Source organism: Chiloscyllium plagiosum, chromosome 13 (genome assembly GCF_004010195.1).
Source record: "Chiloscyllium plagiosum isolate BGI_BamShark_2017 chromosome 13, ASM401019v2, whole genome shotgun sequence".
Lineage (NCBI taxonomy): Eukaryota > Metazoa > Chordata > Chondrichthyes > Orectolobiformes > Hemiscylliidae > Chiloscyllium > Chiloscyllium plagiosum.
Window position 1 is genome coordinate 64,710,024 of NC_057722.1, and position 16,242 is coordinate 64,726,265.

General features: G+C 42.2%; 1 protein-coding gene across 2 annotated transcripts in view; it reads right to left on the minus strand.

The window, feature by feature from the left end:
* phc3 (polyhomeotic homolog 3 (Drosophila)) overlaps positions 1–16,242 on the minus strand; it is a 113,787-nt gene that overhangs the window by 47,964 nt on the left and 49,581 nt on the right. The window contains exons 4-6 of one of the 2 annotated variants that reach the window (XM_043702646.1): positions 9,386–9,454; positions 1,494–1,652; positions 427–519 (exon numbers count right to left, since the gene is read on the minus strand). In XM_043702646.1, the coding sequence (XP_043558581.1) occupies positions 427–519; positions 1,494–1,652; positions 9,386–9,454 (321 nt within the window). The remainder of the gene's footprint in view (positions 1–426; positions 520–1,493; positions 1,653–9,385; positions 9,455–16,242) is intronic. The other variant, XM_043702647.1, reaches the window with a different exon arrangement.

Below are 16,242 nucleotides of genomic sequence, written 5' to 3' on the forward strand. Positions count from 1 at the left end.
CTTCCAATGCATATGCTGCTCTTTTCTTTCTGGATTGTAAAGGTCATAGGTTTTGAAAGTGCTGTCTGTGGATCCTTGAAGTGCAGCTTGAAGGTGGTACACAGTGCTGCCTTTGTGTATCAGGGATGAAAGGAGTGAATTTTGAAGGTAGTGGATGGGGTGTCTATTAATGGGCTGATTTGTTTTGGAAGAAATCAACTTTTCTAAGGAGAACCTTACTACATTCATATTATGGAAGTAATTTGCTAGCAGAATTTTTCATGCTTTAAATAGGTCAAAGTTACTCCTGAAGGTATAGGTCCATGTTTAAAAGATAACAAAATCCTAACATGAGTCATGATATGTCTACGATGCATGTTGCAAACAAGGTTTTGCTGTGTTTCTCTGGTTCACTGGGTTTGGGAATATCAGTCTGTTATAACTCACCTGTGTGGATGTAGACACTGAGGAAGAGGAAGAGGAGGCAACAGGAATATCTGGCTGCACAGTAGCTACAGTAGCAGTGGGAGTGAAAATCAGCTGTAGAGACATAGAGAAGGTCAGGAAACAGCAGGTACAAAGATGTGAAATTCTAGAACATCCCCACTAGCCAACCACTTAGTAACCTTTTCTCCTGTAATATAAATTGCTGATCCTGTTTTAAATTTGGCGTTCTTTGTATTTGTCCTGATGAGTGCAAATTGAAAAACGCTGGCAACATGTATCTTTATTTTCAGCGATGCTCAAGTTCTGTACTATCAAGTGTATGTTTGAGTTTAGCTAGAGGTTAGCCTACAGAAGGTAAGCTGCAACATGAGAGAAAATTAAGCAAATCCATGAAATGGCAATAAAATAGCTTCTCAGATAGTTTTAAAGTTGTGAAAAGATAGAGGCGATTTTGCATAGGACAGCAACTATCTTCAACTAAGCCTGGATTTTTTTAAAATCAAGGACATAATATTAATGACAACAGCTTGCATTTATCTAGCTCCTTTACCAGAATAAAACATACCAAGGATCTTCACAGATGCATTACCAAACAAAATCTGACACTGAGACACTGAGGAAATATTCAGATAGATAACACAAAAAGATTTTCTTTATTTGTTCAAGGGAAGTGGGCATCACTGGCTGGGCCAGTATTTATTACCATCCCTTATTACCCTTGAACTGAGTGCATTTCAGAGGGAAGCTGTGGGTCTGGAATCGTATTTAGGCCAGACCAGGTAAAGATGACAGATTTCCTTCCCTAAAGAGCATTAATAAACAGATAGGGTTTGGGGACAATATTAGAAAAGGACACAGAGGTTTAGATAAGAAATTCCAGAGCTTTAGGGACAAGACAGCTGAAGCATAACCACGATAGGTAAAATGATGAAAACCTGACATAGATGTAGTAAAGAACTGCCAAAATGCTTTACAACATGGGCTCATTGATCGATGAGGTGTTCTACTCCCTGCAATTTTTCTATTGTGGAAGGTTTACACTACCAGTCCTGTGCTGTATTACTTACCATTTGGGCCCTGAGGTACATCTGCGCCTGGCTTGCTGTGAGAGTGGGGGTGGTGTTGCCGAGAAGCATGGCTTGCTGGGTGATTCCGCTGCCTGAAGTGCTGGTGGTCTGAGCACGACTGATCAGCTGAGTAGCCGAAGGAGATGCTGAGAGGTTAATCTGCACAACAGGACCCAAATGTCTATTAACAATTGGATGCAGTGATGCACACAGAACTGAAACGAAACATTATTCATACAGTTTCTGAAACTAGCTTGTTTCAAGGATAATTAAGTTATCTAATAATAAGATCATCTGGTTAGAGAGGGCAAACTACTTGACAGAGTGCTGTTGTCTTCATATTACAATAGCCATGCCATAAAAGATTTCTAAGGATGATATTAGAGATAAGCAAAGTATAGAAAAATGAGAGACATACAGTTGGATAGAGCATTTCACAATAACAGGTCTCAATACACTTTATGCTAGTGAAATATTTTTGAAGTACAGTCACTATTCTAATGGAGGAAACACAGCAGTCACTTTGCACACAGCAAACTCACACAAAGTATTAATGATCAGATCATAATTTTTTGTAATATTGACAGAGGTATCTTTATCGACCAAGAACAGGGTGCTAGTTCTCTTGCTCTTCTTCAAAACAGTTCAGCTGGATATTTTAGATGCAAAAATAAAGGCAGCTGGAGCCTTCTTTTGACACAGAATTTGAAAGACAAGACTTCCAACAGTGCAGCACCTCCTCAGTACCTCACTGAAAAATCAGTATGGATTTTTGTGTTCAAGCCCTGGAGTGGAACTTGAACTTAGGACTTTGGAACTCAGGGGGCAAGTGTGCTACTAACCAAGCCATGATTGGCAGAATCATATAACAACAGTTTAAAAAAAATTGATCAGACTGGGAGTCTCTGTGCTAGAGATGAGAGATGGCTATTAGCACATCTGCAAAGTTATAGCAGGGTCGATATAAAAAAGACTTTCCATTTGCGAGGGAGACCAGACCCTAAATATAAACAGGTCATTAAGAAGTTCACTAAGCAATTCAGGACAAATTTGCTTACTGAAAGAGTGATTGAAATGTGGAACACACTACTGTGGGGAACATTTTTTTAAAATTCACTTGCACATTGAGGTGAGTGGCATCGAATTAATTAAGGTGAAGCCACATGAGAAAGTAATGAATAAAAGAATACACTGATTATGGTTTGACAAGGACAGGTGTTTGCTACTCTGTTTGAAAGTAAATGCTAATCTCAGTGGACGAGTTAACTGGGGTATTAGGAGCAGATGTGAGTCATTCCATCTCTCAAGCCTGCCCTGTCATTCTACATATGGTAGATAAGCTATCTCAATGCCTTCTTCACACTATCCGCATATCAGCTGGTGTCATTAGTAACAAGAAATCTATCAATTTCTGATTTGAAATTACGTATTGACTGAGCTTCTACAATGCTCCGAAGTAGATACGGCGAATCCACTAAATGAAGACATTCCTTCTCTTTTCAGTCCGAAATGGCTTATCTTTTATTTGAGGGCTATGCCTCTTGGTTCTAGATCCACAGTGGGGAAACATTCTTTCATCATCTACAGCATTTACCTCTTATATGATTCGATGAGATAATCTCTCGAATGTCTAAATCCCAGAGATACAGGCACTCTCATCTAAATTTCTCCTCCTGAGACAGTCTCACCACTCCAGGACCCAGACCAGTTACCCACTACTGCAGGGACCAGAAATGCTCACAATATTCCAGTGCAGTCTCACAGATGTCCTTCATATTTGAACCAAGACTTCTTTGCTGCTGTATCCTTTTATAATAAAGACCAATCATTCCATTTGGCAGCATCTGTGGAGAATGGAACTATTAATGTTTTGAATCTGATATGACTCTTCAAAATAGTTTTGAAAAAGTCAAATCAGTCTCAAAACATTCATTCTGTTTCTCTCTCCACAGATGCTGCGTTTCTCCAAGACTTGCCATTTTTATTTCAGACTTTTAGCAGTTACTGCAATTTGGTTTTACCAACATCCCACTTCCCTTCTGAACCGAATGCTGCAACCGCTTGTCAGCTTTCAGGGACTTTTGAACAAGGACACCCTAGGTCCCTTTGGACATCAACAGTTTCCAATCTCTCAATATTTAAGAAATATTCTGCATCTTAGTTCCTCTTACCAAATTATATTCCACATTATATCCCGTCTGTCATGTTGTTGCCACTCAACCTGTCTAGATGTTCGTGAAGTCTCTTTCCTTCCTCCTCATTTCTTACATTTCTCCCAAGTTTTGTATCATTCGTAAACTTGGAAATATTACAATTGACCCCTCATGTTCAAGTCAGTGTCACAAGATTTGAATAGACGGATCCAGATACTGATCACAACCTCTCAACCCCAGAATAATCCATTTATTCTTACTCTTTGCTTTCAGCCTATCAACTAATCCTTAATCAATGCTGGTTTATTACCCCCAATTCCATGCAGTTTAATTTTCTTTACCAACTTAGTGTGCTATAATATCAAAAATCTTCTGTAAATTCAAATATGCCAAATCCATTGGTTTCCCCTTATCAACTCTGCTAGTAACATCCTCAAAAAACTACTTTCATTTGTCATAATTTTCCCTTCATAAATCTATGTTCTTTCCAATCAAACCTTTAGTTTCTGAATATCTAATAATCACATCTGTATTATCCCTACTTCTGATGGCAGACTAACAGGTCAGTAGATCCCAGTTTCACCTCTTCCTCCTTTCTTAAATATAGATTATTTGAACAAAATACTGAAGTTGCCATGCCATCTGCATCAACAAGTAGGCATGGAGGAGATATCAGGGATGTTAAGGATAGAGTATTTTTGACACAAACAAACAATATGGCTTTAACTCCTAGTACTGGCTTGAGAGAGATTTTATTTGATTTGATTATTGTCACATGTACCTAAGTACAGGGAAATGTTTTGTTTTACATGTAGTACAGGCAGATCATAAGATACAAAGATCATAAAGTGATTGAACAGAACAAGGAATACAAAGCTGTGGCTGCAAAGGGAGTGCCCAAAAAGCAAGGTCAGCATTAGATTTGAAATTTGAGTTGTGCAACGTCACAGATATAGTCAAGCTGGAGGCAGAGTGTTGCAAGTCATTATCATCCACATCAATTAAGTCCATAGGAGAATATGTAGGTATGAAAGTGACAGAGGAGACAAAAACAGAACCATGGAGCCATGAAGGTTAATTTTTAGATATGGAAACATAATCCGTTGCCAGGAATGCTGTGGCAACAATTGATTATTTAAGAGCTGATGTAAACAAGAATAAACTTCTGCGCTGGACAATGAAAGTGCAGTGCTGAAGTAGAATGGTATTACTGACCTTGTCAAACTTTGCAGATAGGTCAGGAAAGGAAAGCAGGGTTATTTCAGTTCCAGAGCACATGATTTGTGACATTTAATTAGTACGACAGGGTAGAACCTGATCAATGGGGATCTTTGGGGAACTGGAGCTGTGACTACAAAAGCTGGAGAATAAGCAATTTCTGGGAATGCACTGATAGCCTTTGGAGAAGTAAGTGTAAAATCATGAAAGTACATTGCCACTTAGGAAAGACACCGCAACTACACAGTGTGATCAGACCAGGAGTGGCATTGGAGAGATGTCAAGTGTGACACAATGGGATAAATTAACACAATTGCAGTAACAGAAGTTGTTGGCTTTTTCCAGGATTGTCTTTGGACTATACGTAAAGAGGGAACCAAACTAAAAGAATTGAAAACAGGGAAGTGAGAATACTTCATTATTACAGAACGCATTAACTTGCTGCACCTGGAAAAGTGCAAACCTTCAAGGAGAGATGAACATTTTCAGCTGGAGCATAACTCATAATTTTATACATCTAAGATAAATAACTTGATATAAATTATATACTTATTTATAAGGTATATGCTGTATAACAATACTGAAGATCAGAGTATTCTAATGGATGTATTTTGACAGAATTGAAGAAAGATTTACAGATTTTGTTGCCCGTCATTAGTCATAGGTTTTTCAGTTCTCACAGCTTAGTGCCTGGGTGCATCGATTGTGATGCAAAAGGGAAGATAATTATGAAGAAGAGACTGGATTGGCCAGAGGGTCTATACCATAACTATCATTATTGTGATCCTGACAAGAAAATCGCAAACCCAATTCTGCGTGAGTCTGCAAGTGCAGACTTGCACTCAGATAGCTACTTTCACAACCACCTTGCAATTAATGATATACTCATGAAGTGTTGTAATGTAGGGAAACAAGTTCACTGCTGGAAAAAGGAACTGGGTGGAATGCTTTATTCAAAGGAATTGGCTCACTAGTCTGAGAATTCCAAGTTTAACAGCATCGATATAAACTGAGGCAAACAAAAGTTGAATGCAATGGCTCTGACAGAGTCTGCATTTCTTCACCAGATCTCTACTGGCCACATACGTGCTCTAATGTGAAAGGATGAAATACTTGGCTTGGGTCGGGGTGGTGCAGAGAGAGCAGCATGGTGGCAATGTCTCTGCACCAGTAATCCGAGGCTCAAACCAATGGTCGGAGAACACAGGTTTAAATCCCACCATAGCTGGTGAAGGAATATAAAACTAGTGTCAGTAATAGTGACCAAGAAACCACCATCAATTATCATTAAAAAAAACCCACCAGGTTCACTCATGCCCTTTAGAGAAGGAATATCTGCCATCCTGACACGTAACTCCAGATCCATAGTAATGTCATTGATTCACAGCTGTTCTCTGAAATGGCCTAGCAAGCCACTAAATTAAAAGAGAAATTAAGGATGAGGAACAAACGCTGGCCTTGCCAGCAATGCACATCTCCCATTAAACAATTTTTAAAAACTCACTAAACAGTAAGTGCGAGGCCATGCATTTTTGGAGGACAAACTATACAAGGAAGGACATGAGGAATCCTGGAACCTAGAAAATACAGAGGAACCTTGGTATGCATATCCATAGATCTGATGTGGAGGTGCCAGTGTCAGACTTGTGTGGACAAAGTTAAAAATCACACAACACCAGGTTATAGTCCAATAGGTTTATTTGGAAGTACTAGCTTTCGGTGCGCTGCTCCTTCATCAGGTAGCTGTGGAGAGGGATCATAAGACACAGGATTTGTAGCAAAAGATTACAGTGTCATGCAACTGAAAAGATATCTTGAACAAACCTAGATTGCTGTTAAGTATTTCATCTTTTAGAATGGACTGCAGGTTTCAGTTCATTGATATGTACCTGGTGTTGTGTGATTTTCAACATTATCCATAGATCCTTGAAGGCAGCAGTACAGGCAGATAAGCTGGCAAGTGGGATGCTTCCCTTTATTAGTTAGGACATTGAATACAAGAGCAAGGACATTCTGCTGGAGCTGAATATAACATTAGTTAGGCACAATTACTGTATGTAACTTTTGTTGCCACATGAAAAAAGGATGTGATTACACTAGAGAGGGTGCAGAGAAGACTCACCAGGATTTTGCCATGCTGGGGTATTAGACTGGGTTGTTGTGGTTCTGTTCGCCGAGTTGGAAATTTTTGTTGGAAACGTTTCGCCCCCTGTCTAGGTGACATCCTCAGTGCTTGGGAGCCTCCTGTGAAGCGCTTCTGTGGTGTTTCCTCCGGCATTTATAGTGGCCTGTCCCTGCCAATTCCGGTTGTCAGCTTCAGCTGTCCGCTGTAGTGGCCGGTATATTGGGTCCAGGTCGATGTGTTTGTTGATGGAGTTTGTGGATGAGTGCCATGCTTCTAGGAATTCCCTGGCTGTTCTTTGTTTGGCTTGCCCTATAATGGTAGTGTTGTCCCAGTCGAATTCATGTTGCTTGTCGTCTGCGTGTGTGGCTACTAAGGATAGCTGGTCATGGCGTTTCGTGGCTAGTTGACGTTCATGGATGCGGATCGTTAGCTGTCTTCCTGTTTGTCCTATATAGTGTTTTGTGCAGTCCTTGCCAGAACTCACCAGAACGAAGGACCCGATACCCAGCATGAGCAAAACTAATGTAGTGTACAAAATCCCATGCAAGGACTGCACAAAACACTATATAGGACAAACAGGAAGACAGCTAACAATCCGCATCCACGAACATCAACTAGCCACGAAACAACACGACCAGCTATCCCTAGTAGCCACACACGCAGACGACAAGCAACATGAATTTGACTGGGACAACACTACCATTATAGGGCAAGCGAAACAAAGAACAGCCAGGGAATTCCTAGAAGCTTGGCACTCATCCACAAACTCCATCAACAAACACATAGACCTGGCCCCAATATACCGGCCACTACAGCGGACAGCTGAAACTGACAACCGGAAGCGGCAGGGACAGGCCACTATAAATGCCGGAGGAAACACCACAGAAGCGCTTCACAGGAGGCTCCGAAGCACTGAGGATGTCACCTAGACAGGGGACGAAACATTTGCAACCAAAATTTCCAACTCGGCAAACAGAACCACAACAACGAGCACCCGAGCTATAAATCTTCACCCAAACTTATTAGACTGGGGTTACTTTCCTCAGAACAGCAAAGTGCGAGGAGGTATCTGATTGAGATCTACAAAGTTATGAGGTAGGGTAAATTGTGAGAAGCTTTTCCTGTTAGTAGAAGACTCAATAATATAGGGCACAGTTTTAAGGGAAGGAACAAGAGGTTCACTGGGGATTTGAGAAAATGTATTTTTACCCAGTACCTGAAACTCACTGCCTAAAAGGGTGGTAGGGGCAAGAACTATTCATTTAAGATGAGCACTTGAAACGAGGCTACAGACCAAGTGGTGGAACATAATTGGATACTTAGATGCTTGACGATCAGCACAAACACATTGGACTGAAGGGCCTTTTATTTGTGCTGTAAAAAGTCTGTGACTCTCCGAATGAGAATGTCACCTCAGCTGGGTTAAGAACAATGTGATTGGAGGGAAACCATGATGTGGAGGAGCCGGTGTTGGCCAGGGGTGGACAAAGTTAAAAATCACACAATACCAGGTTATAGTCCGACCGGTTTATTTGGAAGCACTAGCTTTTGGAGCGCTACTCCTTCACAGCTACCTGATGAATGAGCAGCACTCCGAAAGCTAGGGCTTCCAAATAAACCTGTTGGGCTATAACCTGGTTTTGCATGATTTTTAACATTGAAGGGATAGATAAATCAAAGCCAATTATCGTGCGTCAGTCTCATGCTCTTCCTAAGTTGCAGAGCACTACCACTCTTTGCTATGGATATACCATATGCTGTCACAACCCCTAATGAACTGAAAGGGGATAAAGGTAAATCCATTTAAAGAATAGAATCATTGCATTAAAATTGTCTCTCGTGTAACAAGAGAAATAAAACAATATACTTTAAGAAATCAATGTGAACCACTGGAAACTCAGAAAGGGGAAGTTTATTTTTGCAGGGACTGAAACAGTTTGGGAAAACACTTGCTTGCAATGGTTCAAAATAAAAGCTGCTCTGTTAAAGAGCAGCAGACTGACTGAGTCCTTCTACATCTGAGCCAGGCCCAGAAAACATGCCATACCACACTAGTGAAGAGGCAATCTCACAACGTGACATATTCAGTGGGAAACTGAGTTTTCCAGGAAGTAGTGACAGTGCTGCTTGCAATTTTCCCTCCGTTCATTTTAACTGTTGGATAGACTGTGGGCTGCCCATCTGCATTTTTTTCTCAATTAGTTCCCACTGGCAGCACAGGATCCTGAAGCAGCCTCTTCTTAGAGCATTTAGCCATTGAGTATATAAAACAGGTAACAAAATCTCTGGTTAAAAATCACAGCCACAGATGGTTGGTTCATAAGGTGGATCCAAAACATTTGGTAAGACCTACATTCAAATTGGCACTATGATATCAAAAGGTTACTGTGACTCACTGAGGTCTGTGACACACTTGATTGTTGGCTGATGCTCCCTGTAGGTGAAGAAGACTGACGCCCTCCTGCCTGAAAATGTAATATGAAGAATAATCAGTTACCTGCACAATGCATGAAAACAGCCCAGTGGCCAACCAAGGGGATTGGTTAACCTGTTTCTGAAACCTTGTTACTCATAAATCAGGGTGTTCAACTCATGCCTTTCACAAAATCACAGATTTGTTACAGTGCAGTAGGAGGCCTTTAGCCCAATGATCTGCATCAGCTTTCTGAGCATTTTGACACATTGTAAAACTTCTGCCTTTTATCTGTAACCAGGCACAAAGTTTCTATTTCAATTCCTTGTGGAATGCCTCAATTGTATTTGCCCCCAACCACACATCAAGGCAATATGTCCCAAACATAAACCACTCGCTGCGTGAAAACGTTTTTCGAAAGGCTAGTTATAGAAGAGGTTTATGGAGGGGGTTTTGAAAGCTCAGTGTATGATGAAGGGACCTTGTAGAACAATAGATACAGTTGCTGAATGAGCATGTCACAAAGAATGGAGCACATTGGGAAGGTAGAGAGTGTTCACAATGGCCTTTCAGCCCATCAAGAGAGTGTACCAATCAAAAACAAGCATCTAACTATTCAAACCCCATTTTCCAGCACTTGGCCCTTTAACGTCTTGACATTGCAAGTACACATCTAAATACTTGTTAAATGTTATAAGGGTTTATGCCTCTACCATTTTTATAGGCAGAGAGTTTCAGATTCCCTCTACCCTCTGGGTTAAAAACAATTCCACACGTTCCCTCTATACCTCCTGCCCCTTACCTTCAATTACATTGCATAGTGGTCATTCCACCAAGGGGAAAAGTTCCTTCCTGTCTATCCTATCTATGCCCCTCAATGTTGTACATCACAATAATGTCTCCCGTCATTCTCCTCTGCTCCAAGAAACTAGCCTTTCAGGCTAATGGTTTTTCTATCCATCATAGGAACCTCACAGCATCCTTGGGTAAGACAAAGGGTGGAGGGGTTTGCTTTTTAATCAACAACTTGTGGTGCATGGACATTGCAACCCTGGGCAGCTACTGCTCCCCAAACCTTGAACTCTTCATCATCAAATACCGCCCCTTCCATCTACCACGGGAATTTTACCGCTGCTATACTAATTGCTTTGTACAAACCACCACAAGAAATGCTTGAGGAAGCTCTGGATGTGCTGTACTCCCCCACTAACACCCTGGAAACGGAACACCCCGAGGCCCTGTTTATTGTGACTGGCGACCTCAACCAAGTCAATCTAAGGAAGGTGTTGCCCAAGTACCACCACAACATTACCTGCCCCACCAGGAGCCCGAACATTTTAGACCACTGCTACAACACTGTGAAGGATGAGAGTGGTGCTGGAAAAGCACAGCAGTTCAGGCAGCATCCGAGGAGCAGTAAATTCGACGTTTCGGGCAAAAGCCCTTAATCAGGAATACTGGCAGAGAGCCTGAAGGGTGGAGAGATAAATGAAAGGAGGGTGGGGAATGGGGAACTACTTTCTCCCCACCTCCACCCTCCTCTCATTTATCTCTCCACCCTTCAGGGTCTCTGCCTGTATTCCTGATGAAGGGCTTTTGCCCAAAATGTCGATTTTACTGCTCCTCGGATGCTGCCTAAACTGCTGTGCTTTTCCAGCACCACTCTAATCTAGACTCTGGTTTCCAGCACCTGCAGTCATTGTTTTTACCAACACTGTGAAGGATGCCTACTGCTCCATACCCTGCCCTCACTTCTGCTTCTGCTACCCCGCCGTGCTTCTGCTCCCGGCTTACAGGCAAAAGCTCAAGCAGGAGACCCCCTCACAGAAACAGGTCCAGTGCTGGTCGGATGAGGTAAAGGATCAACTCTGGTGCTGTCTGGAATCGGCTGATTGGGCCGTGTACAAACAGTCTGCAGGTACCTTGAACGAATACACCACCACCGTCACAGACTTTATCAGCAAGTGTGTGGAGGACTGCATACTGAGGAAGTCAATCCAGGTGTTCCGCAACAGGAAACCCTGGATGAATCAGGATATACAGAGCCTGCTAAAAACCAGGCATAAGGCCTTCAGATCAGGAGACCCACACAAATATAAGGAATCCAAGTATGACCTTCGCAGAGCCATTAAGACAGCCAAGGACCAACACCAATCCAAACTAGAGACCCAGACAGACACCTGGCGACTATGGCAAGGTCTGAATGACATCACAGGTTCTAAAAAGAGAAAGTGCAAGATAGCAAGCGATGACATATCCCTCCCAGATTGTCTCAACGCCTTCTATGCTCACTTTGAGCAGAACTTCGGCAGAGAGGTAACACCTATTCCGACAAGTCCTGATGAACCTATCCCAACAGTCACTGCATCAGAGGTCAGATCAGTTTTCCTTCATGTGAATCCAAGGAAAGCGATGGGACCAGATGGAACACCAGGCCATGCACTCAGAGCATGTAGAGATCAATTGGCAGAGATTTCTCGGACATCTTCAACCTCTCCCTGCAGCAGGCCACTGTCCCTGCCTGTTTCAAGAGGGCCAACATCATCCTTGTGCCTAAGAAGGCTCATGCAGCATGTTTCAATGACTATCGCCCAGTGGCCCTAACTTCGGTGGTCATGAAGTGCTTTGAAATGCTGGTCATGGCATTAATCAAACCCACTACTCTTGACCCACTCCAATTTGCCTATCGGACCAACAGATCCACGTCAGATGCCATATCACTTGCACTTCACTCCTCCCTAGAACATCCTAAGACCAAGAACAGCTACGGAAGAATCCTACTCGTTGACTATAGTTCAGCCTTCAGCACTATTATCCCCTTGAGACTGATTACTAAACTTAGTTATCTTGGACCAAGCCCCACTCTCTGCAACTGGATCCTCAGTTTCCTGGCCTGAAGTGAAGATTGGGGACAATATTTCATCCTCGCTAACACTCAATACTGGAGCCCCCCCAGAGGTGCGTACTCAGCCCCTTACTGTACTTACTGTATACCCATGACTGTGTCGCCAAACACCAGACTAATGCCATTTACAAGTTCGCTCATGACACCACCACAGTCGGTTGAATCTCAGATGGTGACAAAACAGAATACAGACAGGAGGTGGAAGACCTGGAAAAATGTTGCACGAGAACAGCCTAGCTCTCAACGCTATCAAAACCAAGGAATTCATTACAGAGGAATCTCGATTATCTGAATACCAATTATCCGAAAATCGGATTATCCGAAGGAGATTTTGCGGTCCTGATGGAAACATTACATCAAAGATGCGTTTCCAACACTGATTGCGTCTTTTGTTTACAATGATTAAACAGGCACTGTCTCCAAATGACTAACCTCCTGCCCTCTCGCTCTCCCCACACTTTCCCTGGAGTTCTATACAGGGGTGTACCCTAAACCCTCCCTTCCCTAGGTAATCTCGCTAACATTGTTCTGTATAGGACAAAGGTAGAACCAGTCAAAAAGTTGCAGTAAAGAGTTTTGTGTGTGGCTGTGGCTGTGGCTGTGGCTGCGCGTGTGTGTGTGTGCTATTTGGAGACTTACCCCACAAAGGCAACTGCAGCAGGCTTGTTTTTGGTGTCCAGTCCAGCTGCCCTGGAGAAGGGGCTGGTGTGTTCGGTGTTGCACGGGGTTGGGTGTTGTGGGCGTGGAGCAGTGTTGCACAGGGTTGGGGTGGGGGGGGCTGTGTTGCATGGGGTCAGTGTTGGCCAGGGTTAGGGGCGGGGCCTCGTGCACTGTGATGCTGCCTTACCTTTAAAAACTACGAGCCCCAGAGGAAAGGCATTTAATCGATTAACCAAATAATTGATTATCCAAACGAAATATTGCCTGCCCATCTCATTCAGATAATTGAGGTTCCCCTGTATTGACTTTCAGCGGAATGTTCCTCATGCCCCCCCCCCACATTAACAGAACAGAGGTGAAACAAGTGGAGAGGGTCAAGCTCTTGGGAGTGGTCATCCACAACAAACTTTCTTGGACTCTTCATGTGGATGCACTGGTTACAAAGGCACAACAATGTCTCTTCTTCCTCAGGCAGCTGAGGAAATTTGGCATGATGGCGAATAACCTTGCCAACTTTTATAGGTGCGCCATCGAGAGCATTCTGTCTGGATGTATCACTACCTGGTACAGCAACTGTACCATTCAAGATAGGAGACGGTTACAGAGAGTGGTGAACTCAACTCAGACAATCACAAAGGCCAACTTCCCATCTATAGGATCCATCTATCAGGCCCACTATCAAGGAAAAGCCGCGAGCATTCTTAAAGATCCATCCCACCCTGGCCATGCTTTTCTATAACCTCAACCATAGGAGAGAAGGTACAGAAGCCTGAACACATGCACTAGCCGGTTTTGCAACACTTTCTATCCTATTGTAGTTAGAATACTGAATGGATTCACAAACTCTTTGTTTTTGCCGCTGTTTATCTATTATTTACTATCTATGCAACTTAACTATGTTATCTGCCTGCATTGCTTGCAAAACTAAGCTTTTCACTGTGCCTCGGTACACGTGACAATATATTCAATTCAATTCAATTCAAAATCAATCCCAGTCTGCCCAATCTCTCTTCATAACTAAATCTTTCCAGCCCAGGCAAAGTCCTGGTCAGTAACCTCTGCACCCCTTCCTACGATATGAATTCAAGAACTGCACACAATAATTTAGCTCTAACCAGCGTTTTATATAATTCCAGCATAACATCCCTGCTCTTGAAAGAATTAAGGCAAATATTCCCTATGCCTTTTTAACCATTATATCTACCTGCTCTGCTACCTTAAGGGATCAGTGGACATGTAAACAAAGGTCCTTCTGATTGGCAGGGTATCCCAGGGTTCCATTTACTTTGTATGCCCTTTACTTGTTTCTCCTACCCAAGTGCTTGACCTCACACTTATCCAGATTGAATGTGATTTGCCACTGATCAACCCATCCAGCCAGCCATCTATACTCTCCTGTAATCTAAGGCTATCTTCTCACTATTTACCACAGTAAAACATTTTGTTTCATTTGTGAAACATAATGATCAGCCCTTCTACATTTAAATCTAAATTATCTATGCATAGCACAAACTAATCACTGCAGGACCCTACTGAACACAGTCCTCCAGTCACAAAACAACTCTCGACCATCACCTATTGCTTCTTACAACTCAGTCAATTCTCTATCTAATTTGCCAAATTTTCATGGACCCCTATGGCTCTTACCTTCATTACCAGTCTCTCATGGGGGACCTTAACAAAGGCCTTGCTGAGGTCCAAGCAGACTACATCAAATGCAATGCCCTCATCTACACACCTGGTCCCCTTTCTGAAAAATTCAATCAAGTTGGTCAGACATGACCTTTCCTTAACAAAGCCATGCTCACTGTTCTTACTTAATCCCTGCTTCACCAAGTGCAGATTAATTCTGACATTCAGAGTTGCTTCCAATAGGTTCTCCATTTCTGAAATAAGACTGACTGGCCTTAAGTTTCCTGGTTTTTCCCTTCCTCCCTTCTTGAATAACAGTACCGCATTGGCTGTCTTCCAGTCCTCTGGCACCTCTACTGTGGATAGAGAGGAACTGAAAATTATAACCAGGGCCTTACTATTTCCTCCCTTGTCCCACTCAGCAGCTTAGGATCCATTTCATGCAGTCCTGGAGATTTATCCAATTTTAACCCTGCCAGATCACTAAAACCTCTATGCTAACTTATTTAATTAAATCAAATCCATCTGCCTGATTTCTAGAGCCACATTACCCCTCTCACTGGTGAAGACTGACACAAAATATTTATTTAGAACCCGATCTACATTATTAATTGAGAGACCAAGATAATATTATGCAAACCTTGGCAGTGGAAGTTGAATTCAGTTAAAAAAAAAATTGAATTAAGAGTTTAATGATAACCATAAAACTGTTTCAACTGTTATAAAAACCCAACTGGATCACTCACATCCTTACCTGGTCAGTCCAACATGTGACTTAAGATTGGGATGAGCAATAAACACTGGCCATGCCAGCGATACCCACATCCTGTCAATTGACATCAAACATCTTCCAGCTCCACATACAAATTATCACTCACAAAATAACTTGGGATTTTCTTACATTTTACCTGCCATTATCCTTTCATGCCCCCTTTTGGCTGTCTTAATTTCCTTTTTAAGTTCTCCTTTGCACAATCTATAATCCTCGAGGAGAAAGTGAGGACTGCAGATACTGGAGATCAGAGCTGAAAATGTGTTGCAGGTCAGGCAGCATCCAAGGATCAGGAGAATCGACGTTTCGGGCATAAGCCCTTCTTCAGGAATGAAGAATCTATCACAATCTATAATCCTCTTAGGCTTCTGCTGTTTTGAGCCCTCAATATCTGCCATTAGCTTTCCTTTTTCTTTTTATCCAATCCCTATATTCCTCGATTTCCAGGGTTTGCTGGATCTGTTGGTCCTACCCTTTATCTTTATTGAACATGTTAGCCTGTACTCTTGCTATCTCCTTCTTGAATATGTCCCATTGATCGGACACATTGTTCCTTCCTCTGAACCAGAAGACTGGGTTCAAGTCTTACCTGCTCCCAGGTGTGTTATAACATATCTGAACAGGTTGATTAAAAAAACGTACATCTCTCCTGTTGATTTTCATCAGTTATCAAATCTGAATTAATGTCATAATTTTACAGCATCACTCAAAAGTCAAAATGTCCCCCATTATTTTAGAATTTACATTGTTGCTAAACAGATCAACCCAAGCATTTGCTAGAGGAACTGGTAACATACATTTGAATGAATAAGGCAAATAAAGTGAAATGTTGGTGTAAGATGTAAAGTTCTGATTTGGTTCACTGTCAAAG